Below are 17,017 nucleotides of genomic sequence, written 5' to 3'. Positions count from 1 at the left end.
CAACACAATGAATCTAAAATTGTATGGTTTTCAAACTCAAAACATCTGTATTTATTGCCCCATTTTCTATCCAGCTCCACCAGTCTGTGTTTTGAAGCACCTATCACAGTTTTAATTTCAGAGCCTTAGGGCCCAGTAACTATACTCCTACACTGCTGCAGGTGTTTCTTTAAGAGTTTTCCTTATATTCTTATTTATTTGCTCTTTCTAATGAAAGCACCTCCCAACTTCCCATGAAAAGGACTCAATGCTGAAAGGGAAAGCCTTGACGCGTTCACCGTCATGTGAAGTGAAAAAAGATGGTTAAGCCAGAAAACTCCATATACCAATATGGAAAGCTTTTATTTACATCAATTTACACCAACCAGCAATGCAACATGTTTCCTTTATATCATGAATTACATCAAATACATGGTGCAATGGGGACAAAATGATCCAATAAACAAGCTGGAAGACACTGGAAGACATCAGGAACACATTGCTCACCTTCCTTTTTCAGCCACTTCACAATGTTCCCTTGTTCCATTGTAGGAGACAGCGATGGCATTAGGATCTTAATAGGATTCACTGAAATGAAAACAGAAGATATTAACCAAAATACATGCATCACACACTCACACACACACACACACACACACACACACACACACACACATACACACTGTCTATTGAGACGTGACTATGGAAAACACAAAATCATAGGTTTGTTTAACAAATACTTAAATATTTAGAATACTTTCAGCTCCTTTTTCATGACTAAAAGGCATGAAACAAAACCAAGACAAGGTTTTAATGTCCTACAAAATAATAATCGAGATCAGACATTAAGAACTGGTTGCTTTAATTTCTTCTAATCCTACGCTATTCAATCTGCAAGTGATGTTGCCAGTAAGAACGAGCAGGATCATCAATCTTGTCAAGGGTGATAGGGTAGGAAAATCTAAGGGGTTCAGCAGACCTCAGATTCCAATAGGTGACCTAAAAATGTACACATGATCCATTAAATCGCCTAGTGAAGAGCATAGCTAAGGAACTACTTTCTCCTTAGACATCTAAAGGAAACACTACATAATCACCCAGCACCCTTCCCAAGAGTCTTCACTGTTTTGGACCTCACTGGAAAACCTCGTGACTTTTATATTATAAATTATATGAAAGTTATTGCAGTAAAATACCAGAGTGACAAATGTCATTCCCAGAGTCTCCCATAGAATGTCTTCTGTCCCAATGAACTCAAGGACTGCAACACAGTCCTTACATTTCAAATGTAAACAGGACCAAACATGGTTTCCTTTTCTTTTGATGTTAGAGGGTTATAAGCAAAAGGATTTAGCACAAATGTTTAAGGAGATCAGAAATTTCCTTTTGGAAACCAAATTGATTTTATTATAATTTCAATTGGCACTTTGTGTCTCTGTGTCCCTTAATGCCCCTTAAATGCAATTCATCATTTAACCACTGGTTATAGGTAGCCTAGTCACCAAGAAATCAACCATAGCAAACCAGACACATCGACTCCACGCAAGCACTCTTCATAGGTCTAACAAAACACTTACTATACCTTTACCTTGGGCATAAAGACCTGCAGTATTAAGGAAGCACTTTTACACCTGGTAAGGAGTGTTCCAAATGCAGCAGAGGGCTGCTAATCTCAAGTGTACTAGGACGGATGTAAATAAGGCTGGAGAGCTAGCTCAGTGGTTAAAAGCACTTGCTGCTCTTCCAGAGAATCCGGGTTTAAATTCCAGAACCCACATGACAGCTTATAACCGTCTGTAACTCTATCTAGTTCCAGAGTATTTGATGACCTCTTCTGGTCTCGTGGCTCCAGGCATACATGTGGGTACACAGACATACAGGAAGTTAGAATGCCCATACACACAAAATAAAGTAAAAACTTAATAAAAAAATATGAAAGGGAAATAGGTTCAATGGGTCTCCTAACTCCAAATTAATTATTAAAGCATTCTTATTTGGAAAGAGTTTAGAAAACACACACCATCCAACTCCTGTCCACTCTGGCTTTCCTTCACTATCGCTAATCATTTCATTTAAATCCCAATTGAACACTAGTTGAGAAGCAAATTATAGCTACAGAACAGCTCTACAAGTCTTTTTCTTATAAAACAGACCTTTGTTCACTAAAAGCAGCACATTAGGATTCTAGATAGGTGGAAATACTACAAAGGGCTATGTACCACCTCAATACTCTTATCTTCAGAGACACCAAAGTCTTAGGTCAACTGAAGTAGGTGTCTTCTTAGAGCAAACACACACAGGCACACACACACATGCACGGGTGTGAATCCTGACCCACAGAACATTAGTAATGCAAGTCTAATTTCAAACTGTAATGAGTGCACACTCACAGCTATGAAAATTTCAGCAAGAGTTCAAAATCTAATACATGGAACATATTTTGAAGTTAATGAGTTTTAATCTCTGATTACGATGGGGACTGATTACCTTTTTCACCGCTTGCTAAACAAAGACACCTGCCCAAAGGATGTTTCAACATTTAGTTTTTTAAACTCAGGGACAAATGTGCTTGAAAAATAAGAAAGCAAAATCACCCTTACTTCTAAATAGCACCATGGTGGTAAGAAGGGAGTGTCTCTCTGAAAAGCTCAGCTTCAAAAGAAAAAAAAAAGACACAATATATTGTTCTTATTAAAAGTTCAAGCCTGGCATAATGGGGCAGGATGTCATGATCATGAATATATTTATCTGCCCACTAGAATTCCACTTCAGAGAGGTGAAATAAGAAGACACAGCACTCCCACAATCAAATCCCAATTTATGACAAATATTAAATCAGTTCTCTCAGAACAGACTCTCCAGTATTTCCACACTTGGCTCAGATGCCATGACATGACGACTCTTGTTAGTATTTCCTATGGCAGTGGCTCACCTAAGAGACTGTCACGTTCCCATTGCTCCTCCCATTAAAGACTACATTATGAAATGTCTGCATTTATTAAGCATTATTTCTCAAAGTACAACATCAAGAGCTCCAAAATTTTTATTTTAAAATTAAAAAAAAATAAAAACATAGGCACTCTTCAGAGTCACCATATATGGAGAGCTGGGACTGTGTCTCTGAGTACGGACAGTGAAATGCAAGCTGCTGCTGCAGAAGATCACTAGCCGCTCTCTCCACGAAGGCGACAAAAGCAAGCATATTCTGGATGCCGCCATTACTCAGCGCTGTCTACAGACTGACTGCAGGCTCACTACAGATGTGCCACACACTTTGATTCGAACTGAGCAGCCTGCAGACTTTCCTGCTAAAATGCCATTTCAAACCATGCACATTAATTTATTAACAAGAATACATGTTTCATCCTAATCGATCCTCTTTGGATAAGAATATTACATACTTCTTTCCCAAACATTTTTTCCCCGCTGGAGAAAGTTAAATATGCAAGCATAAAGCAGGCTTTAGGGATCAGAACTACACATAACCACTACCTGCCCTTTGTGACTGCTATCAACACATGAAAATAGCACATGCTTCTTCGGCTCCCTGGGATGGAATTAACCTGCACCTACGCCGTTTCATTTTCATTAGGGAGCACTGCCGGCCTCCTCCTTCATTCTGGTAAACAGTTCTTCACGGCTCCCGCCAGACCGAGAAGGCTCTGAAATGCACACCAACAGTTTCCTACTAATATCAACTTGCCTAACTGCCAGTGAGGACAGAGCAAATGTGAGGACAAAGCAGGTCAGGAGTTTGCTCAACTGGTTATACCAGTTTATTTAAAACAATGCTTAAACTTATTTAATATTTTGCTAGAACTTAACCTTTTGTAGCAGTGCAATGCTTGCCCCTTTTTATAAGCCAGTCAGACTATTTCTAACTGGTTAGCAGGTGAGCCAATACTAAGATGATTCCAGCGCTGCATGTTTCCAGAATTTTACTTTGAAACACTAACCTTTAAAAGAAACTGTCTCACAAACCATTAAACCTATTTTGCTATCTCTCTGTCTCATAAGAACAGCACAACAAACGACAACTGCTGGGGTGCTGCTGGCCGGTGTACAATACGAACTCTATGAACAAATTATCACCAAATTGAAGCAATTTCTTTAGTTCTTCAAATCTGTTCTGTCAGCTTTCCTTCAGCAAAATTCTGAGTTTAATTTTAAATGTGGCATAATAATCTGATTCTAACTTATTTTTCCTAATGTATATTTTTATCCTGGCAACAAAACTCGTATTTCAGCAAAATCAATTAAATTGAGGATTTAAATTCATGATATATACAGGAATTCTAAAACATCACTAGATTAACAGAAAAATTAATCTAACAAACTCTTAAAATAAAAATGCAGAGCAAACTGCTTTGTGGAGTTACTGTGAAGCAGATCTAAGCTCCACTACAATAAAGAAAGTAATTAAGAACATTGGGCAGTTTACAGATGGTACAGTCAAGTGGCACACTCCAGCCCACTCACTGAACTGTTACCTAAGCACACAAAAACCATGAAATGAATAGACAAAGACAAAAGCAAACAATCCAGTACTGTCTTAGCTCAGACCTGGCAGGAACTCGCTGATAAAATGCATCAACACTGCTGTACAAATAAAGCAATGCTGCCATCTGCAGGCTGAACAGAACACAGCAGAATGAAGGGCAGGTGATTTAAACCCAGAACAGGGATGAGAACAGTAAGAATGCAGCCTGTCTCAGGGAGAAAAAAAATAGCCTGCAGCAGTGAATAAAGGCGGCTTCTGTGTCACTTTAAAACAAATGACTGCTTGCCAGCTTCCTCTGTACCACACTATTCTGCGGTGGTGTTGGTAGGACAGAATGAGACATCTACAGCCTGTGACAGAAACAAATGTACAACAGCATGTACGAAACAGCTGCTCCAGGCCTCGCCTGGCATGCTAGCGACGCTCCAGAGACAATGGTAACACATGACATCCAGTTGCTACCTACTGTTTGCACACACGCAAAGACGAAAACGACACGCTCTAAATGACAACAGCTATCAGTTCTGGTCAGTGTGTTAGCTACTACGGGGACTTTTAGTTGTTCCTTTAAAAATAAGTTTTGGAATACATTTACGGAATTTCACTCCCTCCCCCCAAAACTTATCTAATACTGAGGGAAAATGTCCTCGTTTTTGTCATTTTGAAAACAGAAACCAATAAGAAAATGGAGAACAATGGCATACAACTTTGGAAGTAGAAAAGTAAACAGGTGCCTAGAAATCGACTAAAAAGACCCTACAAAGCTGCATCCTATATCAGGGAGAAGTCTGTGAACAGGGAGGAGATGGATGCCCAGGTGTCTCAGTCCAGAACTAGGTACCATCCCATTCCTGTTTAACAGCACACCAGAGTCCTTTCTCTGGAAGAAATTAAGAAGGGGCCTTTGGGATTTAGGTTCAAACCTACCTGGTCTGTGTTAGGAGACACACACACACACACACACACACACACACACACACACACACACTTATTAAGGGGTGCTCTGGGGAAAAACAAACTCACAGAGCTGGGACCAAGGGAGTTGGGGACCAACCACATGCTGCTTCACACTGCCTGGCCAGGTCTTCACAACCCATGAGAGCAGTGACCTCTGTCTCTCTCCTTTTAAGATCTCTCTCCTTTTAAGAGAACACATACTCAGACAAGAAGCCATACCCTAAGGCCGGTACCTCAAAGCTACTGGCGAAATAAATTAGCACAACACTTCCCCTTTTGTCTAAAGAAGAAGGTTCTAAACCTAAAACAAAACTATATACAATAAGAATAATTATCAAGTATTGTACAGGAGAAAGAAAGGGTAATAACATACACAAAAATAGAACTACAACCAGCAAAAACAGATCAAGCAAGAAGCACATACTAAATGTCCAGGCTATAGGTAACAGGCAAATAACAGATATTATTCCAATAGCTGTCCTATCCTGAAGAGTCTAAGTCTTGGACCTAATATGTCCTTGCTAAGATATGAGAGAATAGTAGTTATAACTATCTAGTCTTCCACCCCATCAAAGACTTGAGAAGAAAAATAATATTACCTGAGTAAGCAAAAGATGCAAGCAAGTGACTTCCAAAGATGCAAGAAACGACAGAAACAGTTGGCTACCTGAACAGTCACCCAAAGTATCTCTGAAACGTTGGGGCAACCAACTTTGGCTATAGGGCTAGAATATCTGACAGACCAATTTCAGAAGCAGGAAGATTCAAAAGACTGCCCTGCTCTGTCTTGACAATGTTTAGTAGTTGCTTATGTTTGCATCCTGATTTTTCAGATTGGACAGTAAGCTTACTATTAGCAGTCGAGGCAAGGACAGTTCTTTGCCCAATTTTGCCAGTTTTGCCAAGAAGAAAACAAGCTCCATATGGAGTGTCTTTGGTGCCCACCATTGTCTTGGGAGTAGATCAGTGCTGCCAGGATCAGTTGTGTCTCATGTCAACAGAGTTATAAATTGTTAAAACATTTAAGCACCATATTGTGTAGGTCTTTGAAGTGTTTGAAGATTGGATAGTACATTGAGTTTAATTATCACACAGAAATAAAAAATTAAAGTCAATCAAAATGTTAGCTGATGTACTTTTATGGAGTCAAAAATGTTTTACAAGACAACAATTCCTGCAGGAAATGCAAAACAAAACTTTTAAAATATGGGCTGGTTCATCGTCCTCTGGGGCATACAATATATGTTTAGTACATGCAGTATCTATGAAATAAACTGAGAATACAAAACAACTACACTGAGTAGCGAAAAGTGAGGATTCTATAGGCCAGAAATCATCCACAATGTCTAAATGAAAATAAGAAGATTGTCTAATGCCAGAAAAAAAGTTTAGAGTCAAACCTGTGGCTTTTAAAGAAGTTGACAGGAGAAGTGCAAGACAAGGGTCAGAAATCTACTCCAGGGTTTTAAGCCTCTATTGGTGTTTGGCCATATGCATTATTGCACTAATAAAACATAATACTAATATAGTGTGTATTACTGTACTAAATGAAATGTTTTCTTATTTAACAAATATACACATACTGAAAAATATTTATTTTTTAAAGGCACAAGCATAGAGTAGGACTAAACAACCTGTATCAAACTGCAGTTCCTTCACCTGTAAGTTATTTATTATTTGTACCTCAGTTTCCTCTTTTGTAAAATCACAATACAGAGGTTTATAAAGAAGTGAAGTAATGCATGAAAAGTCTTTACAATGGGCCCTGGAGAAGACTAAGTCTCAACTATGTATTATTGACAGGCAGCATATTTTTGATGGACACTTAGAAGATGAATTCCAAAGGTATCCAGATAGTTGGATAAGCATACTGAAATATCTTACAGTATTCCAGAATATCATTATTTTTTCCTAGAGTAATGAGAGATGGAGTCACAGGTGCCTTTTTTTGCCTTCCCAGCCTAAACTCTTCCCATCATCCAGCCATATTCTGACAGTTAAAGTACATTAACTTCTGTTCTATTTCATCTTGATGCTAACTGCATCTCTCATTAAAATCATTAGCAAATCTACCTTCAATGCTATCACACTACTAGCTACCATAACTAAAAGTCAAATGGTAATGACAGCTACATGACAATGTCAATGCATCAAAACAGGACCTCAATAGTTAAACTGAAATTTCTTATGTTACATGTGATTTCTCATGACATAACAAACTTAAAACAAATCTTTGTTAGGCAAACAAAGGAAGGCAAGGGGAAGAGAAAAGATACAGCAGATAAAGAACCTTTATGCAAAGAAAACACGGCAGTTGTGGCTAAAACACAGATGGTAGAGAAATGGATGCCAAGTGAGTCTTCAAGTTGCAGCAGTATGACGGGTGGCTGTACAGACTTCCACAGCATGACTTCTTAAAATTTTCCCATTCACAATCCCCTTGCATCTGAAAAATTTTTATGCAACCCCCAGCTATATTTTATAGATTTATAAAATAAGTATATTAACATTGGACATGGTGCTGCAAGCCTGTGTCCCAGAAATTCAAGATTATCCTTTACTAATGGGTGCACTAACAATTGAGGGTCAGCTGGAGAAACAAGAGGCTATGTCTCCAAAAAAGAATATAATTAACCAGTTATCAATAACGAGTCAGAAAGAAGGCCTGAGGAGATGGCACGGCTGGTAGAGCACTAAAACGTGAGGGCCTGAGCTCAGCTTTCCAGAACCTACATAAAGAGTAATGAAATAGAATCAAAGAAACCAATACAAAGAATCAATGAATCTAAGAGCTGATTCTTTGAGAAGATAAACAAGGTTGACAGACCCTTGGCCCAACTTAACCAAATGAAAGAAAGCAAAGACTTAATTTAACAGAATCATAAATGAACAGGGAGGGAAACATTACAATAGACACCAAAAGGTTTTTCATAATATTACAAATAACTACTTTAAAAACCTGTATTTCAATAAGCTGGAAAACCTTAAAAAAAAGAATAAATTTCTAGATTCAACCAAACCACCAAAATTATACCAAGAAGTCAGCAACCTAAACAAACCCAAAGCAAATGAGGATATTGAAAGAGTAATAAATGAACTTAAAGACAAAAATTATATGATCACCTCAATAGACAACAGAAAAAGCCTTTGACAAATCCAACAGGCTTTCATGATAAAATTCTGAGAGAATTTAGGACTAGAGGAAACATATTTCGACATAATAAAAACTATGAATGAGAAACCCACAGCTAACATCATCCTAAATAGAGAAAAAGGTTGAAGCAATTCTACTTAAGTCAGAAATGAGACAAGGATAGCATTTTCCCACTCCTTTTCAATATTATGCCTGAAGTACTAGCTGGAGCAATAAGACAAGAGAAATAAATTAAAAGGATAGAAATAGGGAAAGAAGAAGTCAATCTATCCCTGTCTGCAGATGACATGATACAATACATTAGAGATCCCAAAACTTCTAGCAGAAAACTACTAGAAATGATAAACTCAGCAATATGGCAGGATACAGAATCAGCTTACACAAGTCAATAGCTTTTCTACACACCAACAAACATGGTTCTGGTATGCCTTACTCTTCTGCCCATTCCCTCTGTCTTGCTAGAAACCATTAGATTACATACCTGAAGCTCGCCCCACAAGGTCCATTCCTTTATTTGGTCAATCCCTCCTCCTGAGGCTGACTACAAGGTCCAGCTATCAAAGTACTAAAGTTCATATTTATAAACACACAAACACACATATGCAGGTAACAATTAATGAAAAAAACTGAATTTGAAAAAGGTGGTGTATGAGAGGATTTGAAGGAAAAAAGGAAACAAGCAAATGATGTAATTATATTAAAAGTAAAAGGAATAATAATTAAAAATATGAGTCTAGTGCTGCTACAAAATATTTAACAATGTAAAGGTGTGTTACATTTGTTTCTGCTGTCTTTAACAATGTAATGGTGTGTTACATTTGTTCCTGCTGTCTTTAACAATGTAACGGTGTGTTACATTTGTTCCCCTGCATTTGTTTAATTATGAGAAGGTGTGCTGTTGTTTCACCTTGCCTGCCTAAGGCACCTGATTGGTCTAATAAAGAGCTAAACAGCCAATAGCCAGGCACTGAAAGGATAGGCAGAGCTTGTGAGCAGAGAGAATAAGTAGGAGAAATCTAGGAAGAGGAGAAGAGAGATAAGGGGAGGGGAGGAGAGAGAGAAGAGGGGAAGGGAAGGCAGAGAAGAAGAGAAAAAAGGAGAGGAGAGGGGAGAAGAGGGGAAGGGAAGAAAGTGGAGAGGAAAAGGGGAGGAGCGAGGGAAGATGAGAGGAGAGGAGAGGAGAGGAGAGGAGAGGAGAGGAGAGGAGAGGAGAGGAGAGGAGAGGAGAGGAGAGGAGGAGAGGGAGACATCCAGGGCCAGCCAGGCACTAAAGAGTTGAACATACAGAAAGAAAGGTAAAAAGCCCTGAGACAAAATGTAGATGAAGAGAAACAGAATAATTTAAGTTATAAGAGCTAGCAAGTGGCATAAGAACAGACAGCAGAACCAATGGAACCAACAGAAGACCTGGATATTAATCCACATATCCACAAAAATTCAAATACCTGATTTTTGACAAAGAAGCAAAAAATATCAAATGGAAAAAAGAAAGCATATTTTACAAGTAGTGCTGGCATAACTGGATATCAACATATAGAAGAATGAAAATTGACCCATATCTATCACCATGCTCAAAACTCAAGGTCAAATGGATTAAAGACCTCAACATAAAGCCAGCCACACTGAACCTTATAGTAGAGAAAGTGGGAAGTACATTTGAATGCATTGCCACGGGAGACCACTTCCTAAATATAACCCCAGCAGCACAGACACTGAAACAATTAATAAATGGGACCTCCTGAAACTAAAACACTTCTGTAAAGCAAAGGACAGGGTCAATAAGACAAAACAACAGCCTACAGAATGGGAGAAGGTCCCACATCAGACAGAGGTCTGATCTCCAAAACATACAAAGAACTCAAGAAATTGGTCATCAAAAGAACAAATAATCCAATATAAAAATGGAGTACAGACCTAAACAGAGAACTCTCAACAGAGGTATCTAAAATGGCTGAAAGACACTTAAGGAAATGCTCAACATCCATAGTCATCAGAGAAATACAAATCAAAACAACTCTGAGATTCCATCTTACACCTGTAAGAATGGCCAAGATCAAAAAACACTGATGACAACTTATGCTGGAGAGGTTGTGGCGAAAAGGGAACACTTCTGCATTGCTGGTGGGAGTGCAAGCTGGTACAGCCCTTTTGGATGTCAGTGTGGCGATTTCTCAGAAAATTAGGAAACAACCTTCCTCAAGACCCAGTAATACCACTTTTGGGTATATATCCAAGGGATGCTCAATCGTGCCACAAGGACATATGCTCAACTATGTTTATAGCATCATTGTTTGTCAAAGTCAGAACCTGGAAACAACCTAAAGCCCCTTGACCAAAGAATGGATAAGGAAAATGTGGTACATTTACACAATGGAGTACTACACAACAGAAAAAAAAATGACATCTTTAATTTTGCAGGAAAATGGATGGAGCTAGAAAACATTATTTTGAGTGAGGTAACCCAGGCACAGAAAGACAATTATCACATGTACTCACTCATAGGTAGTTTTTAAACATAAAGCAAAGAAAACTAGCCTACAAGCCAGAATCCCAGAGAACTTAGACAACAGTGAGGACAATAAGAGAGACTTACATAGATCTAATCTACATGGGAAGTAGAAAAAGACAAGATCTCCTGAGTAAATTGGGAGCATGAAGACCTTAGTGGAAGGTTGAAGGAGGGAGGGGAGAGGCAGGGAGGGGAGCAGAGAAAAATGTAGAGCTCAATAAAAATCAATAAAAAAAAAGAGCTAGCAAGAAATTAGAGCTAAGATAAGACTGAGCATTCATAGGAAGTCTCCATGTCTTGATTTGGGAGCTGGCTGGTGCCCCTGCTCCCATAAGCCTGGTACGTGGAGCCATGGCATGCCTACTTGTGACCCCAGCAACAGAGCGATGGGAGACAGAAGCAGACCCCCGAAAGGTCACTCCAGCTTGTCTAGCCTAGTCACAGTTCCAGGCCAGTAAGACCCCTCCCAGACATAAAAGAAGAAAGATCCTGAGGAATGATTCTGAGGTATTTTAAAGTTAAAGACAGAAGCAAAGTTTTATAGAAGATGGATATGCTTGCCTACGTTTACATAAAGAATAAATCTTGGCTGAATATTTGACAGGCATCACCAGTTCAAGGCCAGCCTGAGCTGCAGAGTAAACTTCTATGTTGTTGTTTGACAGATACATTCTACAGAAGCTACATCTGACTTCTCAAGTATAGACATCATCTTTAGATTGTTCCACTCTTTAACATGCAGACTTTTATATACATCACACAGTAGTTACTAGTTTAAATACTAAATTGATGGGAAAAGAGAAGCATAAGAGCTGAGGGGAAGAAGTCAGTGATGGAGGCTGCCTGTCATTTGTCTTTGTCCACAGTACACGAGTGAGTCACATAGACTGGCTTCCTTGCACTTGGCCTCCAGCTGAGTTCAGCCAATGGGCAGTACAGTCAGGAAACTGAAAGGAGAGAAGAGTGAAGTCGGTGTAGTTCCTCTGGCTGCATCCTTTACTATAAGACACAGTACCTCAGAGGTCTCCCCAACTGGCTCACGTTAGGCAGCACAGACAAGCACCTTGTTCTAAACAGCACCTTGAATTCACAAAAATGTCACTTACTAAGTGACATTTTATCTTTTAGAAAGTACTATTTCCCATCTGAACTCTCAATTATATGAAAAGACTTAGGAGAGATGCATTTAAATAAGGAAGGAAATTCTTCACTTGAGGAAAGAGTCTGAGCAAATGAAAACACAAAGTATTTATGTTTCAGGACAAGTGGTCTCATGATCCTAAATGCATGAGAGACTTTAACCCACATCTCGATCTGAGTCAAGACTTCCAATTTATTGGCTTTACTGTGGTCACTTTTCTACATGGATGACCTAGCCATTCTTTTACAATTGAAATTTCTATATTAAAATACATCTTGCTTGCTCACAGATTTATTTAATATGCTTGCAAAGCAGCACAAATACTTTCTATAGGAAATAGCCAAGATATCCTTGGAAGCAGGTACTTATGGGTATATTGTGGTGGGATCCAGGTCCCTTTAAATTACAAAATTTTGCAAATGTGCACTTTTTTTCTAAAAGTTGGGGAGCTTTGTGTCAGTTTTCAAAAAGATTCGTGCCCCTCTCCAAACCAGTGCTAGTAAACTCCCCCAAAGACCGCCTTAAAGGCTTGCTTGCCAGTGTCAATTCTCCCCTAAAAATGTTTCAGTAATGAAAGAGTTCTTTACAGTTAACAGACATGGTAAATATACTGCCTACTCCAGGGTCATACACAGCTCATTTCCTTTAGACAATCTGTTGACATCCCCAGCACCATCCCTCAGTTCAGGGAACTAAACCCTCCATCCCCCTGCCTCCACCACCAGCTTGCTGACTGTTTCACATACTCTCGGGAGATAGTCAATGCATATTTCAAAGAAGGCTGCTAGAAGGGGTTGCATAGTTTTATTGAGTAGAAGCTATGTCCTCATACTGAATATTCCAACAGCTCCAGAAGAGTTCTGTGCTGGGCTGCTTGGTATTAAACCATAAAGTAAAATTTTACCTGGATCCCAGTTTATTCTAAGGATTGCAACATGGACAAAGGAAATCATCATTCCACTTACTTTAGCAAAAGATATGGACATATGCATCAGAGCCACGGGGTCTACACATTTTGCTGTCAAAAGCAAGTAAGGCTTAAGGGAGCACTAAGAAGGCAAATTAGAAACAGACAATAGCAAGAAATAAACATTTTCAAACTATGCTGCGTAATTCTGTTTATATAGTCTAGAACTGCATTTATCCAGAATTATGTTAAATGACAGCTCCACCAGGACTGTCACTAAACAACTATTCCACAGTGCAGTTACTAAGGTATGTCTCACTCCCAATACAGAAAAAACACACAATGCTCACTTAGAATGGACATGCAGTGAATAAAATGTTAGCATGCTAGAGCTACTCTGCTGTCTATGACCCAGCAGTTATTTGATAGGCAGCTTGGGTCGGGCAGATGATTTGAAACTGATTGTCACAGAGCATATACCATGGATCTGTGAACAGCAGAGGAGTTATGCTAATTATTAGGAAGACTGCACAGTGTAAGTGAAGCTCTCAAGAAATAAAACATTACTTCTGAACCCACTTCCTAAACTTTGCTATCCAAGGCTCATTTTAAATATATACTTTGTATTAATTTTTTGAGAATTTTGTACTTTGAACAGATTCCTCCCTCTTAACTCCTCAATCCATCCCTCATCATCTACCCCCTGGTAACATCAGGTATACTTCTTTTTAAAACAAAAAAAACCATAGAGTACAATTTGTGCTGCCCATATAGACATGGGTGTGAGGCCATCCACTGGATTGAGGTCAACCCACCAAGGACTAAATCCTAAAAGGACTCTCCTCACTACCAGTCATCAACTGTCAATAGCTCCTAAGTGGACCCACCACCCCCTCCTGGAAGGCTAACTGGTGACCTTGTATGGGTCCTAAGCAGAGAACCACGGCTGCTAGGGTTTCAGGAATGCAGCGTCCCCTCATGCCCAAAAGACATTGTTTTATCCCAGTCCTTCCTGATCTCCGGCCCTTACAACTTTTGCCCATACCCCCACCAACGTTCATTTTCACGTTTTAGTGAGGAAAAAAAAAGCTCAAAGTTGAGACTGATCCATGAACCAGTTTACCCAATGCAAAACAAGGGAATTTGGTAGCATGCTAGCTTGGGTTTGGTATAGTATGCTAGCTTGGGTCTGAATTTGACTTCCTGTTCTTAAGATATTGATGCTATCCATCACGGGGTCACTACTCTTCCGGCATCACCTAATTCTAACGCTCCCCAGTGATTCTACCTCAAAATATCATTAACAAGTAGATTTGGGTGTTTAGTTTCCAACACATCACTGCAACATGAAAAGAACAAGTGGAGGTGACTGCTAAACACAAGCAACATACCCCTTGATGCTTGGGGTAATGTTAAATGCCTTAGAATCCCAGTCTCTGGCTGAAGAGATGGCTCAGCAGGTAAAGACACTCTCTGCCAAATATGATAACCTGAGTTCTGCCCCCAGGGCCCACATGATAGAAGGAGGGAACAGAGTCCGACAAGCTGTCCCCCGACCTCACACATGTGCTGTGGCACTCCTATTCCTACCCAAGGAAATGAATTTTAAAAAAAACCTAACCCAAATCCTATCTATTCTAAAAAGGTAGTAACAGAGAAACTCCAACTCCAAATCTGTGTCATCTGTAACCACTACATGTGGCTTCTGAGGGTTTGTGCTGTGACTTCAGCCAGGGAGGACTGCCACTTCTTCCTCTGGGTACTCCTTGCTTCATCATCATTAACTTACTGCCTAGGGCTCACTGACTATCCCACTGGAATCTTGTCTTCATTGTTGATCTCTCCCAAGTAGCCTATAAATACTGTAAAAGTAAGGATATCAAACAAATTCAGGAATGCATGCAAAAAACTGAATATGACTGAATTGGCCAGATGGCAGAATTCCAAGAATGTGTTCTGCTGAGCAGAACACACTTTCTAAGTAGGCTGCCATGTGCCCACTACCTGACAGGCATTTGTTCCTTTACGTAATCACGCAAGTGACAAGTAACACTGCCTTCTCAAAAAGCATTTCAGTTCAAAGAATGAAAGAAGGATCTATTAAACATAAACACAGAGAGCATTGTTTAGTTTACTTACAATAAAGCTGTATGCCTTCATTTTTCTGAGCTTTTGTAGTTTTACCCCAATAAAGAGACAATGCCAAAGTTTTAGATCACTGGGAGAAGTTAGTAAAAAAAAATTCTAAGAAGTACTAACCACACAGCATGTCCCATAGCTCACAAAGGCAGCCAACAGATACCTTTACAGATTTTAAAATCCTATGTTAGTGTGTTAAAGAGAAATAGGTTCAACAAATGAACCTAATTCATAGTCTTTGATTATCCAAAAAGCATCTTAGTTTTATTAAAATACAATTTCTACCCAACTCATGGGGAAACTCCTACATAAAGATGAAAACACAGCCCAAAAGTTCATGTTCCCTAAAAGAGTCCACGGGTATTCAAGGAACTTAACGAAAGCCTGTAAGTAAGAGTTGGTAGACAAATTTGGGCTCCACATGTAGCATAGCATCCCTACCAGAGTTCTCTGTCATAACATCCAAAACCTACAAGTATGTTACATATATAATAAGAAAGAATTAAGATGAATGTGGAATTATGGTCATTATCAACTGATTTTGAGATAGGGAGAACATCCACTCCCCAGGTGGGCACAAGACAACAACAAGACTTTTTCATTTCCCTGCTGCAAGGAGGGCAGGAGAAAGTGGAAGAGACATACAAATGTGATCAATACTAGACTAGCCATTACTGAGCTGGAGGCTAGACAGAAACTAGGAGTCCATGAATCTAGGAAGCCCTTCGAAGTTGGAAAAAGAAAAACAAAAAAACAAGGAAAACTCCAAAGAAGATAGGCTAAGCTAGACACCTTGAATTTAGCCTGATGACATCCAATTCATGCTTCTGCCCCCAAGAATTACAAGACAATGAATTTGTACTTTTAAGTTGATAGTGGCAGCAATGATAAGAAATTACTCAGCAGTATCCTCTTCCTTACAGATGACGTTTAGAGACAAGTGTTCAATGTGGACGTCTGAGGTAGAGGCTGAGGAACAGGCAAAAGTCAAGATTTATCTGACAGAAACTGTCTATGTAAATTTCCAAAGGCAGAAGCAATTGACTGGGAGGAACTCTTGAAAATTACTCATTCTTGTGTGCAAGCACATATACTCTTTCTTTTTACAGATGGTTTAGGGCATTCAGACTCTCAAAAAGATCTCATGAGCGCGAGTAGGACCCTTCACAGGCATATCCCCCACCCTCCCCCACCCCCACACAACTCTAAGCTTTTAACATCCCATGATGTTTTGAGGCAGGGAGTCTCAAAAGTGTGGTCCATCAAAACTCACAGAGAATGGAAGGAGCAGATCCCTAACACCACCTGAGTCAGTGTTTCAGTTACATGTAGGAAAGTTCAGTTCTAACAAATGAGGATGAGGACAGGGACACCTTATATTGTTAAAGACTACTACTGAGGGACCGTTTATTAAACATACCAAAAATGACTTAGATAAATTGTCCCCATTACCCACAAAGCACCCATTTTACTGTATAAGCTGTGTTTTGGTTTGGTTTGGTTTGGTTTCTGGGCCTCGGACAGCTAAGAAAGTATGGGCAATGTCTATTGCACCAGAGGGTGTTAAGAATAATGGCTTAAATGTCTAATGATTTCTAAAATCATCTTCTCTGCCCCCATCCTAAACCCCAACCCACACTCACACAGGTAAGAAAGGTCTGCCATTTTATACACTGAATGTTAAATAATGGAAGGGCAGTGGGTATATCTCTGAGTCCAATATCATTACT

At 39.4% G+C, this 17,017-nt stretch overlaps 1 protein-coding gene across 1 annotated transcript in view; it reads right to left on the bottom strand.

Annotated features, from left to right (window-relative positions):
• Pdhx (pyruvate dehydrogenase complex component X) overlaps positions 1-17,017 on the bottom strand; it is a 60,914-nt gene that overhangs the window by 43,136 nt on the left and 761 nt on the right. Inside the window, exon 2 of the mRNA XM_048443630.3 lies at positions 487-567. Within this exon, the coding sequence (XP_048299587.2) occupies positions 487-567 (81 nt within the window). The remainder of the gene's footprint in view (positions 1-486; positions 568-17,017) is intronic.

The sequence above is a fragment of the Myodes glareolus genome, chromosome 10, assembly GCF_982192425.1.
Source record: "Myodes glareolus chromosome 10, mMyoGla1.1, whole genome shotgun sequence".
Taxonomy (NCBI): domain Eukaryota; kingdom Metazoa; phylum Chordata; class Mammalia; order Rodentia; family Cricetidae; genus Myodes; species Myodes glareolus.
This window is presented reverse-complemented; position numbering and strand designations above follow the sequence as displayed.